Below are 23016 nucleotides of genomic sequence, written 5' to 3'. Positions count from 1 at the left end.
TTCCTTTGGGCACACCTGAAATTACTTCCACCCTTTGCCATGCATGTCACCATGGTTTGCAGAGTATAGATGTAGCTGTAGATCTGTTGATGGCTCTCCATCCAAGATAACTTGCTGCGACCCCACTAAAAAAATCCTCAGTCCACTCACAAATTTCACTTAATACCCCCATACAGTTGTACGTGTAATAATAAGTGTAGATATGACATAGAGTCAAATGCTTTTTGGAAATCAAGAAATACTGCTTTTACCTGACTGCCTAGATCCAAAGCTTTCAGTATGTCATATGAGAAAAATACAGGTAGGCTTTCACATGATCGATGTGTTCAGAATCCATTCTGGTTGGCATGGGGGAGATCATTTTGTTTGAGATACCTCATTATGTTTGAACTCAGAATATGTTCTAAGATTCTACAACAAATTGACGTCAAGGATATTGGACGGTAGTTTGCGGATCACCTCTACTACCCACCCATCTTGTAAGTGGATGTGACGTGTGCTTTCTTCAGACTTCTAAGGACAGTTTTTTTATTCAAATGTTCGAAGATAGATAGATCACAGATAACAGAGGGACTAACTCAGCCACCAATTCAGTGTAGAATATGATAGGGATTCCATCTGTTTCACCCTCAGGGGCTCAGCATTCATTTGCTGAGTACAGGCTTGGCAACCCCAGGGTTCCTGAGCTAGGGACTTGTGCCGTAAGCTCTGGGTGTGCTTCAACAACCACTGTATGGCGGGGCAGTGGAGCATTCTATGTCGCAGGGAACGGTGATTTTGGCTTGACTGCCTGGATCATGAGGATGGTAAAAACCTCTATAAAAATATCTCTGTCTCAACATGTGCTGCCCGTTGCTGAGATGCATCACTGTTGAGGTGGAACAGTCATTAGCGGGCAACCGATGGTGAACCTGCTGCAACTCAGTTGTATAAGTCTTACTCAGGCATGTGGGGCTCTGTCTGAGTGGACCCTTGTTTCGCTAGCTGCTCATGGGACCCATATGGAACCCTTGAAATCATCATCTCCTCCCAGTGGGAAGGGTGTACCACCTAGGAGTATTCACACCCAATCCTCTAAACAATTTAGGGAGGCTAGCCCTCCTGGTAATTTTCATCAGTTGAATTGTAGTAACAGGGCTCACGGAGTCATAAATCAAAATGCATCTTTGGTCAGTAAGAGGAAGGAGGGGACGTTTGAAAATGTGTCTGAAAATGTGCCCCCCTTCTATATCCATAAAGGCTTGGAAGGACTTGCTGAAAGCCTGAAGTCTATTAAGTGGCTTAGGAATGGTTCCCTACTGGTCAAGACTAACAGGGTAAAGCTGGTGGAACTACTTATGAAGACCGGAAAATTTGATGAATATGATGTAACTGTTGAACTGCATAATTCCCTGAATTCTAGCAAGGGTGTGGTCACATGCCGTGATATTATGGATATCAACATAGCCAACTTAAACAGGAATGGACATTACAGGAGACAGTGGACGTAGAGCAAAGGATTCATAGGAATAATGGAGAAATTGAGAAGACCGCCAACTTCTTTCTGACCTTTAATTCACCAACCTAGCCTGACTACATCATGGCAGGTTTTCTCCAACTTAGGGTTAGGCCTTATGTACCTACCCCTATGCAGAGCTACAAATGCCAGCACTTTGGTCACACAACACTGTGTTGTGGGGGTGAAGCGACGTGCAAAATGTGGAAAGTCAGCCCAAGAAGCTGGGATTGACTGTCCATGTCCAGCAATCTGTGTTAACTGCACTGGGAGCCACCCAGTCTGGAGCTGAGACTGCCCTGTTTTTGCAGAGGAATGAAAAATTCATAGCTAAAAGTTACCAAGTGGATCCCCCGTACTGAAGCCAAAAAGGAATATAAGGCAACGAAACCTCCCCTCTTTATCACTTCTTATGCTTCCATGGTGCAGAAACCCGTTCCTAAGGTTGACGCCTCGATGCAGACATCGTCCAGTGCACAACCATCCACCTCCAGCACCTGTACTTGCATGTGTTCCTGCCAAGGCAAAACTAGTAAGGATAAAGCAATCCGAGCAACCGCCACAGAAAAGACCAGCAACAGTTCCGTAGTGAGTGTCAAGAAGGCACACGACAAGCAGAGTGCCTATCAACACTCCTGTTCCCCCTCATCCTCGAAGGGACAGGATGCAGGGAAAGGTTCACAACGTTTGAGTCAAAAGCTGTCCCAAGCGTCATGAGACATTAATCTTTCACATCTGGCTGTTGAGGAGGACATAATGGAATTAGATGCTTTGGATCCAGGAACCCCCTCCACTCCCCATCACTCTACAAGTATTGCACCTCCATGGTGTAGTGATAGGGGTAAATTAAAACTACATTGATGAAATGGCTCCCATCCTCCAGTGGAACTTACAAGGGTTCAGGACGCATGTGGAGGACCACTGTGTCTGTGTCTCAAAGAGACTCATTTTCATCAGTCGTACACCCCTGAGCTGTGAGGCTATGTACTCTACAAAATGGATGATCTGAGTGGAGAGAGAGCTAGAGGAGGCGTAGGTAATTTCGTGAGTTCTGACTACCACTCCTCGCCGCTCTCACTTACGATGACTTTACAAGCACTTGCTATGTCTCTGCACGTGCGTCATCTGTTAACAGTATGTTCCCTTTACTTGCCCCCACACGATGCACTTGATGAAGAGGTCATCACTGACCTTATTACGCAGCTCCTGTGCCCCTTCATCCTCAGTGTTGATTTTAATGTACACAATGTGCTTAGTGCTCAGCAACTACCAGCCCCAGGGGTAGAGCAATTGAGAGGCTTCTAGTGTCATCATGTGCATACTTGCTAAATGTAGGACAGAGCACTGCACAGCAACTGACATTGATCTCTTGCTTTGCTCTACAGCTCTTGCTCACACTGCTCAATGGGAAGTGGTCGATGACTTGCATGGAAGTGATTGCTTCCCGATTTGGTTTCACCTGCCAGATGGGGGTGGAACATGAAAGAAAAATGCTACAATGGGTGCTCGGTAGAGCCAACTGGACACTTTATACCCAGTTGGCTCAGCTCAAACATTGTGCGAGTGTCGAGGCATGGGTGGATCGTGTTACCAAAATGATCCATCACGCCGCTGCAGCATCCATTCCACAGTCCATGGGACAACAGAAGAGGCAACCTTTCCCTTGGTGGTGTGCTGAATGCCACTCTGCAATCAGGACCAGGCGTGCGGCTCTGCGTAGGATCAAGTGTCAGCCAACTGCAGAGAATCTTGCAGCCTTTCGGGTTGTGAAGGCGAAGTGCCGTCAAATTATTCAAGTGAGCAAGAAGAGACCGTAGTAACAGTTCCTGAACACCATTAATCGTTCCACCAAAAGTTCCGTTGTTAAGACAATCAGGAGAATTTCTGGGAGAGGAAGCAAGTGCCCCATGGCTGCTGTAATGCAGAACGGCACTCTTCAAACCAACCCGCGAGACATTGGCCAGACTATGGCTGTGTACTTTGCCACAGTTACTGCAACAGCCAGTCAGGATTTAGGTTTCCAGCGCCAAAGAGCGGTTGCTGAGAGGTGTAGTTTTGACTGATGAAGATTACAACTGCCCGTTTTTATGTGGGAGCTGGATTCTGCATTGTAAGCGGCTCGTGACACATCCCCTAGTCATGACAGGATCCATACAGTATGCTGTGGCACCTCACTAGGCAATATAAAGAAATCCTTCTCGCACTTTTTAATGTGATTTGGGAATCAGGTCAATTTTCTGACTCGTGGCGAGAGGCAATTTTAATTCTTCTTTTAAAACCTGGGAGAGAGACCATATATGCCCAAGTAGTTACTGTAGTGTTGCCCTCACTGACTACGTGGGAAAGACCTTGGAGCAGATGGTCAACTGCCACCTTGTCTGGGTGTTAGAATCCAGACACCTCCTTAGTCACTTTCGGTGTGGGTTCAGGAGGTATCGCTCCACGTTTGATAACCTTGCCCTCCTGGAGGTGGCTACAACAGACAACAGGCTTTCCTATGCTGACATCACTCTAGGTATATTTTTTGACATCAAGAAGGCCTATGATACTACTTGGCAGCATTTTACCCTGGAGCAGCTTCACAAATGGGTTTTTCATGGTTGTCTTCCCAATTTTATTGAGTCCTTCCTCTCACCACGATATTTTAGATATCGAGTTGGTGATGTCCCGTATGATCACTTTGAGCAGGAGAATGGTGTCCCTCAAGGTAGCGTTTTAATAGCATTTTGTCCATAGTGAAAAATCCTATCCAGTGTTCTTTGTTTGTGGATGACTTCTCTGTGTTTTGCTCTTCTTCAAGCCTCACAATGACTACACGTCAGTTGCAACTAACTCCTTGACCTTTGGATGAATGGGTGCGAAGAGTGGTTTTAAATTTTCCAACTAGAAGTCTGTGTGTGTTCTTTGAACCATTCTTGTTCCATTTTAAACTTTCCTGAGTTGGAGATGAGGGACACTGTCCTTACTTTTAAAGTATTTCGAAATGTCTTAGTGACAGTACATGGGGAGTAGACAGGACTTGCATGCTCCACTTTTACAGGGTATTTGTGTAATCTCGGCTCGATTATTGGTGCAGGTGTATGGGTCTGCGAGACCCTCTTATTTAAAGATTTTGGACATGGTGCACCATGAAGGGATTCGGTTGGACACTGGGGCATTCAGAACAAGCCCGATAGCACATCTCTGTGCAGAGGCTAGTGAACCGCCACTTCACATCGTGCGACAGCTACTTACAGTGCGCCAGGCTTATAAAACACTGTCCATACCATGCACACTTGCCTACCAAGGCAGCAGGCAATGAGGCCCTTTCGGATTCGTGCACAGGATTGCCTTCTAGAGATGGTTGTGGCTGGTCTTCATGTTTTACTTCGTGGTGGTAGCCGATGTCCACCTTGTCTTGCCGAAAGGCCCAGACTTATTTTAGACTTGACAAATTTTAAGAAAGATCAGATTTTACATTTCAATCTCTGTTTTTTAACATTTTAGATATGCATCATGCTTTCACAGTAGTGTACAGTGATGGCTCCAAACAAGGTAACTCCCTTGGCTGCTCTGTTGTGTTCCCTGACCATGTCACCAGGATTCTCCTTCCTGACGAGTATACCGTTTTCTCAGCGGAGCTCTACACAATCCTGAAGGCACAGGACCAGATGCATTGTATTCAGGGCAAACGGTTTCTCATTTGCTCCGATTCCCTTAGTGCCTTACAATCACTACAGAACCTGTACCCAGCTGATATATGACCGACTGTACTTGCTCCAGTGGCTGGGTAAGCAGGTGTTACTCTGCTGGGTGCCAGGTCATGTAAGTATATGGCGAAATGAACAGGCCAATTGGGCTGCCATGGAGACCTGCAGAGGTCAGGATGTGGCACAGTGTCCCTTGCAGGCTGTCTTTTCTGCACTACACAGGAAGTGCACACAGTTGTGGGATGAGGAATGGCTGGCAGTGACAGCCAATAAGCTGGGGTTGGTAAAGTCAACATCCCGGCCATGTCATTCCTCCTGTCAGTTGCTCAGGCAGAATGAGGTGACCGTCATGCGTGTTGGAATTGGGCACTGCCCTCTCACATTTAGCTTTTTACTGCGGCAAGAGGATCCCCTGTTTTGTGATGCTTGTGGCATGCATGTCTCTATCTGCTATATTTTAACGGAGTGCATATTATCGTGATGCAAGGGCGGAAGCAAATATTGGTGGGGATCTGTCCTCTATTTTAACTGATGATGAGATGAGTGTGACTGAGGTTTTAAAGTTTTGTGATGTGTTTGGACTCTGGCCTAAACTTTTAAGCTGGGAGTTTTAGTGTGTTGCAGAGTGGCTGGCTTCTCCTTTTTTTACTCTTGTGGTCAGCCAGCCACTTCCATCAGCTATATTGTTTTAGCTCCTTATACCACTTTCTTCCTGTGTCGTTAATGTTTTGCTACCGATGCAGTACTTCATTCCATGGTTCTGGGTGCGTACACACATGGTTTTCGAACTTTTGTTACCTGTGTTTTACATGCTGTTTCATCTTCCTGCTTTGTGTATTTTACTGACACTCGTCTTGATCTGTTTTTGCGCGGGTGCTAAAGACCTTGCTGTCATGCGCACAAACATGTCCATGGTCCTTTATCTGTTTCTCAATGGCACTGATGCTAACACTTACTACACCTATCTTTTCAAAGGTACAAGGATTAAATTGGAGTAACTACTCTCCTGGGTCTTTCTTTGTAAAGGAAAGTTTGGAAATGGGGTTAAGCATTTCTGCTTTTGCTTTGCTACTCTCAGTTTCAGTTCCTGTCTCGTCTACGAGTGGCTGGATGGTACCTTTGGTGCAACTATTAGCCTTTACATATGACCAGAATTTCTTTGAGTTTTATGAAAGATCATTTTACAATAGTCTGCTATTGTAGTCAATCATTGAAAGCTTCATGCATTGCTCTGTTGACAGCCAAACTTTTTCAATTTAGCATCTCTCTGTCTATAGCCTTATGCTTGTGTTTTACACCTGTTATGCAGTTGTCTCTGTCTCTTTGGAGGTGTCTTTATAGTGATAGTAAACCACGAAGGGTCCCTCCCGTTATCAACTATTCTACTTGGTTCATATCTGTCCAGTGCACAGTCAACTATCCTTATAAACTTGATCCATAGTTTCCCTACATGTTCGTGTCCTGTGCTAAAAGTTTCAAGTGTGAGATATGACACTGCTACTTTTTTATCTAGTTTGTTGTACATATATATCTTTCTGCTTGTTTTAGTTGGCCTTTTGTTCTTGGGTAATACCTTGTGGTCACTGGTACCAGTTTCGATGTGGGTGTCATCAAAGAGGTCAGGTCTGTTTGTTTCTGTAGGATCTAATGTATTTTAATCGTGAATGGGGTTGAGAAATATTTGTTCTAAGTAGTTTTCAGAGAAGGCATTTAGTAATGTTTCACAGGGTGTCTTGTCATGCCTGCCAATAACAAAACTGTAATTTTCGTAATTGATTGTTGGCTGATTAAAGTGTGTACCAATGATTACAGCATGATTGGGTAACCTATATACAAGCGAACTGAGATTTTCTCTAAAGTTTTAGACTACTTCAAGAGGTGAATCAGATGGTAGATAGAAGGATCCAATTTCAATTTTATGCCAATCGCTGATATTTGGTCATTGGTGACAGCTGAACCCAGTGCATTATTCATTCTCTTGTTATTCGCAAACTTATGGTAATTAAATGGTAAAAATAGTATTTAATTTTATGTTCTTTTAAATTGCTTGACGGATTGTAATTCACATTCTTCTATGGCCAAACTAGAGACAGACAGAGTGTTATGTAGATGATTCTGCTTGTGGAAGGAAGGAAGGAAGGAAGGAAGGAAGGAAGGAAGATTAAGGTTTAACTTCCTGTCAGTAACAAAGTGTTTAGAGACAGAGCCCAATCTCAGGTGGCAGAAAGATGTACTGTATTCCTTTCAAAGGAACCGTCCCGGCATTTGCCTTTTCAAGGAGTTATGTTTGTGGAGGAAAGAAAAGAATATTTTATAATATTACCAGTTGGCTGTCAGTCTCTGTCACACCACAGGCACTTAAGTGTGTAATCATTTCATTCTATGAGACTTATTTCGGCTATGCCATTGTAAATATTAATATACATACTGAATTTGATGTTTTAAATTTGCAGTGGCTATACAGAAGATTGAGGAGCTAATACAGCTCCACGTCCAAGGAATGGAACAGTTACCACATCAGGTTGGGAGGCCTAGCAAATTCAAAATGGGACCTCCACAACAGGGAATGCCCCCACCTCTTATGAGTTTACATACAGCCATACCTGGTGTGGTAAGTATATCTGTGATTGAAACATTAGTTTCTATTCTCTGTAATTGTGTAACCATGCCAATATTTTGCTTGCAGTCAAATTATTTAGCAAATAAACAACTTGTATTAATTTTTGCTATGTTCTTATTGAGAATAGTATTTTTTGTGATATTTCCGCATTATTCTAAAATGTCTTGATTAAGACTAACTGAGGATTTGCACATTCTTAGCAAAATATGTTCGTTGGTTCTGGCTAAGAATAAATTGAAAATTTCAGTCGTGTAAGAAATAACTGCTTTGCCCTATTGGCTGGATTTTAATTAGTGCATAACAAAATCCTCTTGTGAAAATATGACTTCAGTGTTACAGTTTTCCTTAACTTTCAGTGGGATGTGGAAAACTTTGTTGATCCATACATTTAATTAGTGGAGAATGACACTCAAAACCAAAAATGGTACCAGGACAGTCATGCAGAAGTAGTTGACAACTAACCTGACTACTGTATGCAACCGATCCACTGATTGCTGTATCTTTGCAACCTGTTGTTCAGAAGAGATTAGAAAATATGACACATACATTTCTGTGCAGTAGTGGGTTGCTTTCCAGATAACTCTTGAACTTTGATAATTGTTTTGAATTTAAATGAAAAATTAGTTTCAATTTTTTAAAAGTGCACTTACTGTTTGCATTTGATCTGTCGAGGTTGTTTGCACTGCTCGTGTGTAGTCACAAATTAGGAAAGTGTGGCGTAATGTTGTTTAAATCTGTGACTGGGCTGTCTTTAAATTAGTGTCAGTTTCCATTAAACAACTATTCTGGCATATATAATAGATGGTTAAGACACTTTGCTTGTATCTAGGAAGGGAGAAGTTATATTTCTGTTTGACCATACTGTTTGTTACAAATGCTTCTCCCATATAAGTTCATGTGAATTATGCATGAATATATTTTTCAACTAAGTTAGTGCTCTGCCCTAAGGTTGATAGTTAAATTGTTACCTTATAAAGACCATAATCATTATGAACACTATGGTGATAAGTTCTCTCTCTCTCTCTCTCTCTCTCTCTCTCTCTCTCTGCATCCAGTTCATAACCTGTTTTTGGAGAAAAGATTACTGAGATGACCCAATTTGTACACACAAAAACACTTCTACTCTCTCTTGCAAATTTAATTTTTTGGGCTCATTATCAAGATTATTAAATGTTAAATGTTTGGCTGAGTCAACTGGATTTAATAAGAGGGTAATGTAGATAACTTTTCGTTCAAGGATATCAGTACTATTCTTGAACTGGAATGGATAATTGTGTTCAAATTTAATCAGGAACTAAATGGACTGGGTGACTGGTGTTGGAATTACCCATTTCTTAACTGTCTACTTACGGCCTGAATATGTGTGAACTCTCACACATCATTTTCTTTTCATACTTTTTACCTATTGTGGTTTCTTAGCACAGTGTCTCATTTTTGTTTCTCAGACATATTGCTAATATTAAGATGGTATTTGTATAATTCAAAAGTAGCTAGATATTAGTTCCATGGCCCTTATTAATGTATTACTACGCTCTTTTACTAGCATTATTATTTCTATTTTACTTTCATCTGCTCCTAGTTTCATTTTTGTGGAAACGTGTATTCCCATATTTTGTATTTGTGGCCTACCAATTAGTAACCTGCAGTTCACTTCAAAACACGTATCATCAACACACAGCTTATAAATGTAAGTGAATCATCAGTTTAGTGCAAGAACCCTTACTGGTTCAATGCAAACAAACTACTAAATAACAATAGATATGTAGCAAATAGGGATTTCAGTATCTGTTAGAATAGTATTAGTTTTTGATTGCACTCAATATTCCTTCAGAGCTTTTGATGTATGGAGCTTGCTTAGCTCCTAAATTTATGAATTACTGTTAAGAAAGATAGAGCTGAAGCTGGATTGTTTGTAATTCAAACCAGAAGTATATGAAATTGTAGCATGCTAAATAGAAACCTATTATTGACACAGTGATAGTGCTTCTCATTATAACATAAAAATCCCTAATTTTCTTGCCTTGCTTCACTACTAAGGTAATTTAGAAAACTGTGGTACTGTTAGTTTCCATGTAAAATGCTTATAAAATATTTTGCACCACCTTCATGACTTGCATATTTTGCATTTTATTGTCTGGAAGCCTCTAGTCCAATATTGTTTGAATCACAGAAAATTGCTATGTACAGCCACCTGTGCAGTGCAGATAAAGCAAACCCTTAAGAAATGGGTAATTCCAACACCAGTCACTCAGTCCAATTAGTTCCTGATTAAATTTGTACACAATTATCCATTCGATTTCAAGAATAGTATACAACCGTTCACTCGACGAAAGATCCGTACCCAAAGACTGGAAAGTTGCACAGGTCACACCAATATTCAAGAAAGGTAGTAGGAGTAATCCACTAAATTACAGGCCCATATCATTAACGTTGATATGCAGAAGGATTTGATAACATATATTGTGCTCGAACATAGTGAATTACCTCGAAGAAAACAGTCTATTGACACACAGTCAACATGGGTTTAGAAAGCATCGTTCTTGTGAAACACAACTAGCTCTTTATTCACATGAAGTGCTGAGTGCTATTGACAAGGGATTTTAGATCGATTCCGTATTTCTGGATTTCCGGAAGGCTTTTGACTCTGCACCACACAAGCGGCTCGTAGTGAAATTGCGTGCTTATGGAATATCGTCTCAGTTATGTGACTGGATCTGTGATTTCCTGTCAGAGAGGTCACAGTTCGTTGTAATTGACGGAAAGTCATCGAGTAAAACAGAAGTGATTTCTGGCGTTCCCCAAGGTAGTGTTATAGGCCCTTTGCTGTTCCTTATCTATATAAATGATTTGGGAGACAATCTGAGCAGCCGTCTTCGTTGTTTGCAGATGATGCTGTCGTTTATCGACTAATAAAGTCATCAGAAGATCAAAACAAACTGCAAAACAATTTAGAAGCAATATTGAAATGGTGCAAAAAGTGGCAGTTGACCTTAAATAACGAAAAGTGTGAGTGCTAAAAAGAACGCGTTAAACTTCAGTTACACGATAAATCAATCTAATCTAAAAGCCGTAAATTCAACTAAATACCTAGGAATTACAATTGCAAACAATTTAAATTGGAAGGAACACATAGAAAATGTTGTGGGGAAGGCCAACCATAGACTGTGTTTCATTGGCAGGACACTTAGAAAATGTAACAGACCTACTAAGGAGACTGCCTACACTACGCTTGTCCGTCCTCTTTTAGAATACTGTTGTGCAGTGTGGGATTCTTACCAGATAGGACTGATGTAGTACATTGAAAAAGTTCAAAGAACGGCAGCATGTTTTGTATTATGGTGAAATATGGGAGAGAGTGTCACAGAAATGATACAGGATTTGGGATGGACATCATTAAAAGAAAGGCGTTTTTCATTGCGACGGAATCTTCTCACGAAATTCCAATCACCAACTTTCTCCTCTGAATGTGAAAATATTTTGTTGACACCAACTTACATAGGGAGGAACAATCACAAAGATAAAATAAGGGAAATCAGAGCTCGTACGGAAGGATATAGGTGTTCATTCTTCCTGCATGCTGTAAGAGATTGGAATAATAGAGAATTGTGAAGGTGGTTCGATGAACCCTGTGCCAGGCACTTGAATGTGATTTGCAGAGTATCCATGTAGATGTAGATATCTTTGAAGATATAACCAGAAGGAAAAGTTATCTACATTATCCTCTTATTAAATCCAATTGACTCGGCTAAAACACGCTGAGCATGTAATCATGAGCGGAGAAATGTGGCTTGCATATGCTGTGTACACACCTCACAGGATTCATTTCAAACGTAGACCTTGCATGCATTGTCACTTGGCAAGGAGGATTGTCGGCATGGGAAGTTGCATAGGAAATTGGCGTACATCACATCAACACTATCTGTACATTCAACAACTATTCTGAGACACAAAGCAATGATCTGCCTCTTAGTGGTCGCCTGAGTCAATTGTACCAGCCCATGATTGCTTTTTACAAGTTAAGGCTCGTATAGTTACTTGGAGGAGAATCTGACAAGAACGTGTGTTAGCTTTTTGGAGGCAACAGGGGGCAGGGGATTAGTTTACTCCAGACTGTACAGAACTATCTCCATGCAATCAGTTTTACTTAAGCACTAGTTACAAACAATGCTAGAAACTCCCAACACACTGGTGCACAAAAATTGTGGGTAAGAGGACTGTGGAGTTTAAACTCTTCACTGACGAGTGGTGAATTTGTCTGATGTCTGATGATCATTGTAGAGGAGTGTGGAGGCAATCAGGTACCAATGCATGTATCATGGATGGAGTCCCATGGGTTCAGAAGGAAGATAGGTCAGTCATGTTTGCATTTTTGAACAGCCTGCGTGTATCTCCATTTCACAGCGCTTCCTATTTTTTATTTGCCGCTCCCCATGAATTGAGATGTACATGTATTTGCAGGTATGCGAGTAGTGCAAAACATTTTTGAGTTGTTTGTGTTTGGTGGTAACTTATCGGTAAGAAAAGTTTTGAATTGTCAACATAAAATTAAACTCCAGCTGCGCGGAGTGGCCGCGTGGTTTGGGGCGTGGTGTCACGGACTGCATGTCCCCTCCCGTCAGAGGTTCGAGTCCTCCCTCGGGCATGGATGTATATGTTGTTGTTAGCATAAGTTAGTTTAAGTAGTGTGTAAGACTAGGGACCTCATCATTTTGGTCCCTTAGGAATTCACACACATTTGAACATTTTAATTAAACTCCAACCGAACAGGCTAGGGAGGCCCAACAGTACCGATTACCCGCCGTGTCATCATCAGCCCACACGTGTCACTGGATGTGGATATGGAGGGGCATGCAGTCAGCACACCACTCTTCCAGCTGTATGCTATTTTACGAGACCAGAGCCACTACTTGTCTGCCATGTAGCTCCTCAGTTTGCCTCACAAGGGGTGAGTGCATCGTGCCTGCCAACAGCACTTGGCAGACCAGATGGTCTCTCATCCAAGTGCTAGCCCAGCCCGACTGCTTAATTTCTGTGATCTGATGAGACACATACATAAGAGGTGCAACAATAAAGTAATGAGACTGACGTGGACAAAAATGTTGCTTACCGTTTTAGTCTAAGTTTAGTGTTGTCTCCTTCAAAGTAGTTCCCTTCTGATTGCACACACTTTTTCCAGTGCTTCTGCCATTGATGGTAACATTTCTGGAACTTATCTTCTGTAATATCGTCCAAGACCCTCATTGAAGCTTTTTGGACATCCTGTGTTCTTTGAAAATTGTGTCCCTTGACTGCCATTTTGACTCTTGGAAATAGAAAAAAGTCTCACGGAGCGATATCAGGTGAATAAGGTGGCTGTGGTATTACTGAAATTTGTTTTGAGGTACTGACAGAGCAGTATGGGATGGTGCATTATCTTGATGCAGAATCCCATTATCAGCAATGTTGGCACGGAAACGAAGAACTCTTTTACGAAGTCTTTCTAAAATTTCTTTGTGGTAATATTGGTTAACTGTTTGTCCAGGAGGCACCTACTCTTTATAAATAATTCCCTTGGAATGAAAGAATCACACAAGCATGCATTTCACTTTTGACTTTGACATGTGAGCTTTTTTTGGTCTGGGTGATCCCTTTGAGCACCATTCCGAACTTTGGCGTTTTTTCTCTGGATTGTACTGAAAATACCAACTTTCATCACCAGTGATAACACGGCTCGACAATTCTGGATTGATTTCCATTTTCTTTAACAGATCAGCTGCCACATTTTTCAGTGTTTCTCGCTGTTGTGGTGTGAGATTTTTGGGGACCATTTTTGCGCAAATCTTTCTCATACCAAGATACTCAGTTATTATTAGATGAACTGTTTCTCGATTGATGTTCAGTTCTTCTGCAATCATTTTCACAGATAATCTTTGATCGTAGCGTACGAGTTCATGCTTCCTGGCCAAGTTGACATCCGTCCGTGAGGTTGATGGTCGTCCACTGCGGTCTTCATCTTCAACATTCATTCTTCCTTCACTAAACATTTTATACCAACAAAAAACTTGAGCACTTGATGTAACCACCTCTCCAAAAGCCTTCTGAAGCTTACGTAAGTTGTTGTCGCATTTTCACCCAATTTAATGCAAGAAGAAGTGGCATACCATTGTGCAATATTATGTGGTTCCATTTCTGTGACGAGAGACACAAACACGTGTTAACTTATTACAGCACAACTCACGACTGGGCAGTTGCATCGATGTGCCGCTTGGACTTAGAAGCAGCTTACATACCAAGGTCAAAGATATTGTGCCTACACAAGCCTGCAGGGTTGCCACATCTTGCAAAAAAAATCTGTCTCATTACTTTATTGTCGCACCTCGTACACACACACACACACACACACACACACACATACACACACACACACACACACCTGTGCTGCTACGTTGTGCCGGCTGAACACACCGTGCTGTTACTGCAGTTCAATAGATGGATACGGGTGAGGTTATTTGGAATGGGATGAGTGGAAGGAGAAAAGGGCAAGACCGAGGAGGAGGGGTGGGGAGGGAAGGGATAGCTGGTGTCTCTGAGGGAGGCAGCAAGTGTGTGCAGGACAGGAATATGGGCAGGAGGACTGCGACACATGAGCAGCAGAACTGGTTGATTGTGTGGCACATGAATACGATGATATGGGCTGGGAGGGGCAACAGGACAGAAGGGGAGTCTGATGGGTGGAGGGTGTGGGTGAGATAGGTTAGTGGAAATTGTGGCCAGGTAGTTTATAGGAACAAAGAATATGTTACAAGGATAACCCCTATCTGTACATAGTTCAGAAAAAGCTGGTGCTGCAAGGAATGATCTAGATGACACTGGTTACAGTACAGCTGTTGAATTCAAGTATGCTGTACTTGGCAGCATTTTCTGTCACTAGGTGGTCAACCCTTTTCTTGGCCACAGGTTGGCAGTGGCCATTCATTCTAATGGGTAGCTGATTGGTTGTCATGCACACATAAAAAGTTGTTTTGAGAAATAATGAAGCAGAACTGTTAATACAGCATGACTTGAGTTCACAGGTGGCCCTGCCCTGATGGGACAGGATAAGCCTTTAAGGGTATACGGAATGCCCTATGCTTAAAATGTTAAATTGAGCTTAAAGTTAGGAACATTTTCTCATTTGTTATTTGGACGATACTCTTGATTTTTTCACAGAACGCAGAGATATGTTCTGCTTTTATGCTGAATTATTAATTTCGAAAAAACAATGTATAGTTTTTCAGATATTTTATTTTTTGTAAATGTTAAAAAAAGTTATACATTTTAACAAGTATTTTAAAATTTACATCCATTAATACAAAATAATTCCACATATCTTTTAATTCAGATATATTAGAAGGTCTTAAGGAACAACTACAGAAAATTTCATCTTTCTACTGTAAATAGGCCCTGAGAAAATGTACCTTATACACAAAAAAACTAAAGTTACCGGAAATTAGCTTCAAAGTTTTTACTTCAGTATAAGCCTGCTCCATAGCTTGTATCATCAGAATCGTCCAACAGCTTCTTCTTGATGGCTCTGCTATGCTGTCTAGCCATCTTTGAATATACTTTTATGGCATTATCTGAAGACCTGAGCCGTTCCTTGTCCAAACAAAGCATAGCTGCGGCAGTTCGTAGTCCTACACAGAGCCCCAGCTTCTGCAGAACTTTGCACTTTGTTATATTGCCCTGATTGAATGATGAAACAGCATCATAAACGCCAAAGTGAAGTGTGTTTATACCCACAAACACAGTTTTAGGTAGTCTATCCCATATCACATGGTTCACACACTCATTTGGATTTTGAGTCCGGCCATGAAGACATTTCTTTAGTAGACTAATATCTGTGAGGTCTCGGAATATTGGTTTTATTTCATCCATTATGGCAGGTGGCAGGTGATGAGGGTGATTGTATTGTTTCTTAGTTACCTTGCCTCTGTTGTACTTGCACCAACTATCGTCTCCTTTTGGACATAGCCCATGTTGGGGATTCTCATTGTTTGAAGCTGTATGAAAAAACAGAGCCCAGACTGCTCTTCTCATTAATTCTGGATCTGCTGTATTCTGTCTTATTGCTAGACCATAGCACTTCTGAATATGATCTATTGTAGCATCTGTCAGTCTATTTTTCCCATCTAAAGTTTTTCCATCGCTCAATTTCTTGCCTTTCATGCTAGCCTCGAGCTGTCGAAGTCTTGATCCCATCCTTTTCTGAACATGGCTAACACACTCCAGTTTGGAAATTTTCACATCGTTACCATAGGGTCTCAGTTCCTCAATTTCTTTGAAAGCCTTTGAGTCACCATCTCCTAGATAATTTATGTATCTAACATTGTACCATTTTACTGAGCGTTGATAAATACTTCTAACACCAGCAACTTCCATACCACCACTTGACCCATAGTAATTTGCCATGCACTTTTCTCCTTGCATCTGCAATGCTTGGAAAGTATTGCCACATCAACTACCTTACCAGTGTCCACACTTGTAGCTGTTACTACACCATTCAGAGATGTGTGGCCTCTCTTCTGCCAGCTTCCATCAAAAGCTATGGACAAGTCTCTGCTATTATTATTTTCAACAACTGCTTCCTCAACAGCATCTTTCATGTTTTCCTGTGCCACATCTTCTACAGCAGAGCCTATTGCAATTATGTGTTTGTTAAATTTTGAAGGTGGAGGAGGGAGATTCATCACACCACACAACATGGCACCTGCAGCCCTGCCCTTTCCTATACACCGTAATCCATAAACCAGTCTAATGTTTATACCGTATAGTTTACCTGTATCTGCAGTAACATGTGAGGAATTGAAGAAAGTAACACTGTGTTTGCAATAACTGCACATCAACTCTTAATTCACAAGCAAGTCCTACATGTAAGTTTGTTTTCAATGAAACACCACATTTTCCACATTGTTTGCAGCACACATTGTTCTCCAAAAGTCTGATAATAAAGAGACGTTAATTACCTCATATTTTGTAGTCCCAGCATTTAGTTTCTTGTATTCTTCTTCAATTCCAGCTAGTTTTCTTCTTGAAGCACTTTCCAGTGTAGTGGCAGCAGCATCACTCAATGTATCACCAACAGTGTTGAGGTTAGTTGCTACTAGGACATCAGATACTGATGAAGATGAATCAGACGAGTTTTTAGTACACTTTACTTTCTTGCGCCAATGTACACGCTTTCTAAATACCTTCAGACTAGGTCTTGGCATGTTGAAGGAAAGAAAACTCAATGACTTCTCCGCATACGACTTTCACAACAATGACATGGATGTACTCACAAAGGAAACAATACAAATGGTGCAGAATCTATTGTCAACTGTCTAGCAGTGTAGCCAACAGAAAAGCTAACTTTTGTACTCAATTATATCTCTGGCAAGGCTGTCTATATCAGGTATATTTCACGTCTAATATACAAGGTGCGGAACATCGTGTGTTGAAATTATTTTAAAAAATTATTTAAAATAGTTCTATTCACGTCATCCAAATATTTTATACGTGGTATTAAACGGGAGAGAGTAAATTTTTTGAAAATGCATTTACCCAAAAATCGATTTTTTCATTTAAAAACTCATTCCATATACCCTTAACACAACCAGAGTAAGACGTGCTGGATGGATGAATGGGGACTGTCTTGCATCTGTTTCTTCCACATGGATGAGACCCCTGTGGAAAGGGCTTGGAAGTGGAAGTAGCATAGGGATGGACTAGAATGCGTAGGTTGGTGGGTAGTGGAATACCATTTTAGGAGAGATGAGAAGAATCGTGCCTATGGTGTCCTTCCAATTCAGGTGTGATTATAAGATAGTCAAAGCCCTGGCAAAATACATGGTTCAGTTTCTCCATTCCAAGGTGGTATGGAGTGATGAGGGGAGTTGCCGTTGCAGCTGAATCTTGCGAGGGGGTGGCATGAGTATAGGGTAGCGTGAGGATGAGGAACAAGAAATTGTTTGCGGACTAGATTTCGGGTTGGGGGTGGGAGTAGGGAGGTGGGAGGGTGGTATTGCCTGTCTGTGAAGGTTTCAGAGGCCTTCACAGTCAGGCACTAATACCCCTCCCCCTGTCACAAGTAGTCCACAAACAGATTTCTTGTGCCATATCCTCACTAGACAGTAATCCTTCACAGTATGTCGAATCGAACACCATTCAGCCATCTAAATTTCCAAATTGTTATTTTATTGGACTACCGGTTTCGGCTGTATATTACACCGTCTTCAGGCCCTCTGACTGACTTGTAGGAAGATTTCAACCTCGGTTATGGGCCTGAAGATGGCGTAATATATCACTGAAACTAATAGCTCAATAAAATAACAATTTGCAAATTTAGATGGCTGAAGGGTGTTTAATTTGAAATTCTGTACTGAACAGCTGAGGTCCAATAACCATCTTTCCAATGATGGACACACAGTAATCCTCCACCCTCCCTATCCCAGAATCAGATGCTAAGGAGCACCATCCTCCTCACGCTCGTAGGACCAACTGGACCAAGTCCTTCATCAGGGCTTCGAGTATCTGTCATCATTCCTTCATACCACTCTTAAGGTGGTAGTCCGCCACCCACCCAACCTATGCAACTTCCATGTCCATCCCTATGCCACTCTCAGCTCCTTGCTGTAGGAGTCATATCAAGGTGGAAGACACCGGTGCAAGACCTACGCGATTCATGTGCCCAGCACGTTCTACTCTAGTCCTGTCAAAGACTTAGCCTATCCCATAAGAGCCAGAGCCACCTGCGAATTAGTTGTCCCACATTAACAGTTCTGCTGCATGTTTTTTCAAAACAGCTTTTTTTGTATGCCAGACCACCAAGCAGCTAACCATTAGAATGAATGGCCTCTGCCAAATTGTGGCCAAGAATAGAGCTGACCACCTAGTGGCATAAAATGCTTCTGAGCACAACATACCAGAGTTCAAGAGCTGTGCTACAATCTGTGCCATCTAAATCATTCCCTCCAGCACTAGCTTTTCTGAACTATGTAGACGGGGTTATCCTTGCAACACATTCTTCATTCCCATAATGCCTCAATCTGTGCTAACTCACTGCACCCATACTCTTCACCCAACAGTCCCCCCTTCCTCTGCCTTGTCACCCCCTCACAGTCCATGACATCATCTTCATGCACCCACTTGAAGTCACTGGCTCCAGTGCCCGTGTCTCGCATTCCTAACCCATATTTGTATTCTATTAGAATTTTCCTTACTTTATTTATCTTTAAGGAAAGAAATTTTCATTGCACCAAAGGGTGCCACAAGAATAGTATGTGATGCTTACCATCTTGTAGGGAACTCTTTTACGAGTCAAGTATTTTAGTTACACTATTACAGCACATATTTTTCTCTTATAAATTATGTTGAATATAATCCAATGTTCAGAGGGATTCATGAAGTCTATAATTAATACTTGAGGAAAAATTGTCCTTCATTACTATTCATTACAAGTTGCTGTAGCCCAGAGTAGGGTACTACCAATACATTCTCTCTCTTACCTAATGGCAATAAATACCAGACACATTGAAAAACTAAATTTGAAAGTAAGCCAAGAAGTGTCCCTTCTGGGCACCTCCTTATATTTATTCTATAGAAAAATTTTTCTGTAGAAATTAGTAGGTTATTTAGTACATGTAATGTTCCCTGGCAAACTCACGTTATTAAAGAACAAGAGTTTATTTGTACCATATACGCCGCTCTGGGCAAGTTGTATATATCGTAATTATTGAACAAAAATATTACTGAATGTGGTGTAAAAGACGTTTGTTATTCTCCTTATATTTTTTGTTGTAATATTTCTCTGTATTTAGGATAGGAATTTTTCTGTATTTGTTATGTGATTGTAAAATGTGTCAGTATTTGCGATAGCAGAGATATAAAATGTTGTCAGAAGAGAATAATATCGTCAATTTGCAAAGAAATGTTAATAGTCAGCAATACTATTTAAGCACAATGCATTATGTATTCTTTGGTCTTCTCTGTTCAGAAGTCATTGTGGTAGGACACTGTGAAAGAGTTTTTTACGAATGTGTAGACTTCTTTTGTCTCTGTCTGGACTTAGCCGCCATTAGACAATGCGTTACGAATTAATGTGAGTTGTACTACTGTTTGATCTAAATATATCAGAATTTATCAAATGTGTGAATTATTTATGTAAATTAGCTTGCCCACGTCATCTATAAAATTTCTTTAAGAATTTTTCAGCATTTTTTAGCGGTGCCGCTTGGCGCCACCCTTGCCGAGCCCCTTTCCTCCCTTGCCGCGGCCTGTCATCCTTCCTCGGGCAAAGCAAAACGTGCACAAACAGCAGCACTATTACAGCACATATTTTTCTCTTATAAATTATGTTGAATATAATCCAATGTTCAGAGGGATTCATGAAGTCTATAATTAATACTTGAAGAAAAATTGTCCTTCATTACTATTCATTACAAGTTGCTGTAGCCCAGAGTAGGGTACTACCAATACATTCTCTCTCTTACCTAATGGCAATAAATACCGGACACATTGAAAAACTAAATTTGAAAGTAAGCCAAGAAGTGTCCCTTCTGGGCACCTCCTTATATTTATTCTATAGAAAAATTTTTCTGTAGAAATTAGTAGGTTATTTAGTACAAAAGTAATAATATACTTGCTACATAAATAAAGGAATGAATAAAGATACCAAATCATCATATAATTGAGGTGTTGAGTTGTCAATAAGCATGTAAACGAGGCTGAAAATGTTGTGAAGCTTTTATACTACGTCATACTTCAGAGCTAATTCACACTGTAGGATGACCGGAGCGGGTGACATGGTCAGGGTTGTAAGGCGTGGCTGGGTAGAAGAAGGTGGCTATTTTTAGCAATCTTCCTCTTTATTGTTGGTTCTCCCAATACATTGTCCGGTAGCTCATCCCCACCGCTCGTGTCGTGGTGGAGACGTGCTGATGCGTGCAGTCCGGGGAATGGGAATGCGACGCCGCGCTCGTTCAGTGGCTGCGCAGGCGGTAGGATGTTAGCAGCACGAGGCCTGGCCTAGCGTGCCGGCGGCTTGTGACGACGCCGGGAGTCGCCGATGCAGCAGCGGGCATCGCCCTCTGCTGGCCGATCCTCGGGGACATCGTCACTGATGACGATGATGTAACAGCGATCGAACGCCCAATCGGTCGAACCGAATGCCGGCGCCCACCTCTGATGCCCTTAAATAGTGCAGACCACTGCTGAATGCGCCGGTTATGCGGCGCCATGTTTATTAGGAGGTTCTCGATGAGTTGGCTAATGCAACCGCGCCACACGCGGCCCGCGCCTGCTTAATTCTGCTAATGCTGCGTTCTGGCTGTTGATGGCTGCCCCACACGTACACACATACCGACGCTCATTGCAAAACTGTCACCTGCATAATGCGCTGGCCAGCCTTCGTCCGCCGTCTGCCGTGAGGCTGTCGCATCGCGCACTGAAACACACTAAATCACAGTTTCGCACCATATTTCCTAAAAATATCCCCTTGTCCTCTAAAATTCCCCCCTCGTACGAAAAGAATTCGTTCCCGAATTCAACCAAAAAGTCAAAACAACTACAGTTCACTTCACAATACGATTGATGCACTATTCACACTGTGTTCATTCACTTCTATCCTCAGTCTAATCTTTGTTCATAAAAATTACTTAACGTTCTGCTGCAGTGCCTCAGAACTGTTCAGTGATTTTGTCTGGACCCTTAGGTTAAAGGTTGGAAGGGGCGGCATTTGGGCTACCTTCCTCTTGAGCCGATGGTACACTAATCCTACGACAAAGATAAAAATACAGGTTGATGATCCAATAACTAGTAAGCATTGCTTATGCTCAATACGGTACTCATGCACTTGTTGAAAAAGATGTTCCATAGTTATACGTCCATCCTGAGCTGCCAGCATCCGGTCCGAAGAGGCGAGCAAAGTCGGGTCTAATGTGCTTTTCAAAAGAGTGATATTTTCTTTCATGATGAATTGCACCGGTTGGTTGGGTGCATAGATCAATGTGCGTGTTATGTTCATGATTGTAGCTCCAGTAATCATGGCTGGTAAATGGAAAGTTGCCCTAGAAATGTCACACTGTGTGCCGTTAATTAACAGTCCCTGCCCCTGCAATTCTATTCTTTGCGTACTCGCTTGCTTACCCTGCTTGTAACAGATGCAAGTAATGACTGTGTTTTCCATTACTAAAAATACCCAATGTGGACCCACTTGCTAAAAGAACTGCACCGTGCCTGCTATAATTTCCGTAGGGCCTTCCGCGACTGGTTCTTGAGAGCGGAATAGAGAATACTCACGAGATTTGGGAACAGTGTGTAACAATTTCGCGGTGCAGATGGTAACTGGACCTGTTCGACAACGCAGCAAGTCTTGTGCAGTGAGGAACGCATGAGCTTGTCTGTTATGTGCCACTAATAGTATTTCCCGTACGGCTAATTGTACGAATTTCTGCAAAATTTCCCACTTCACTGGATATGTATGCAAGGCGTTGTTGTTGTTGTTGTTGTTGTTGTTGTTGTTGTTGTCTTCAGTCCTGAGACTGGTTTGATGCAGCTGTCCATGCTACTCTATCCTGTGCAAGTCTCTTCATCTCCCAGTACTTACTGCAACCTACATCCTTCTGAATCTGCTTAGTGTATTCATCTCTTGGTCTCCCACTATGATTTTTACCCACCATGGTGCCCTCCTATGCTAAATTTCTGATCCCTTGATGCTTCAGAACATGTCTTACCAACGGGTCCCTTCTTCTTGTCAAGTTGTGCCACAAACTTCTCTTCTCCCCAATTCTATTCAATACCTCATCATTAGTTATGTGACCTACCCATCTAATCTTCAGCATTCTCTTGTAGCACCCCATTTCAAAAGCTTCTATTCTCTTCTTGTCCAAACTATTTATCGTCCATGTTTCACTCCCATACATGGCTACACTCCATGCAAATACTTTCAGAAACGACTTCCTGACACTTAAATCTATACTTGATGTTAACAAATTTCTCTTCTTCAGAAACACATTCCTTGCCATTGCCAGTCTACATTTTATGTCCTCTCTACTTCGACCTTCATCAGTTATTTTGCTCCCCAAATAGCAAAACTCCTTTACTACTTTATGTGCCTCATTTCCTAATCTAATTCCCTCAGCATCACCCGACTTAATTCGACTACATTCCATGATCCTCGTTTTGCTTTTGTTGTTGTTCGTCTTATATCCTACTTT

At 41.7% G+C, this 23016-nt stretch overlaps 1 protein-coding gene across 7 annotated transcripts in view; it reads left to right on the top strand.

Moving 5' to 3' along the window:
* LOC124622517 (chromatin modification-related protein eaf-1-like) overlaps positions 1–23016 on the top strand; it is a 294631-nt gene that overhangs the window by 87030 nt on the left and 184585 nt on the right. For all 7 annotated transcript variants that reach the window (XR_006980637.1, XM_047148240.1, XM_047148239.1 and 4 more), the window contains one exon: positions 7638–7795. Coding sequence is in view for 6 of the 7 variants with exons in the window: in XM_047148240.1 (XP_047004196.1) it covers positions 7638–7795 (158 nt within the window). In the remaining variant the exon portion in view is untranslated. The remainder of the gene's footprint in view (positions 1–7637; positions 7796–23016) is intronic.

This window comes from Schistocerca americana, chromosome 7, assembly GCF_021461395.2.
Source record: "Schistocerca americana isolate TAMUIC-IGC-003095 chromosome 7, iqSchAmer2.1, whole genome shotgun sequence".
Classification (NCBI taxonomy): Eukaryota; Metazoa; Arthropoda; class Insecta; order Orthoptera; family Acrididae; genus Schistocerca; species Schistocerca americana.
Note: the sequence above shows the minus strand (reverse complement) of the source record. Positions and strands in the feature narration are given on the sequence as shown.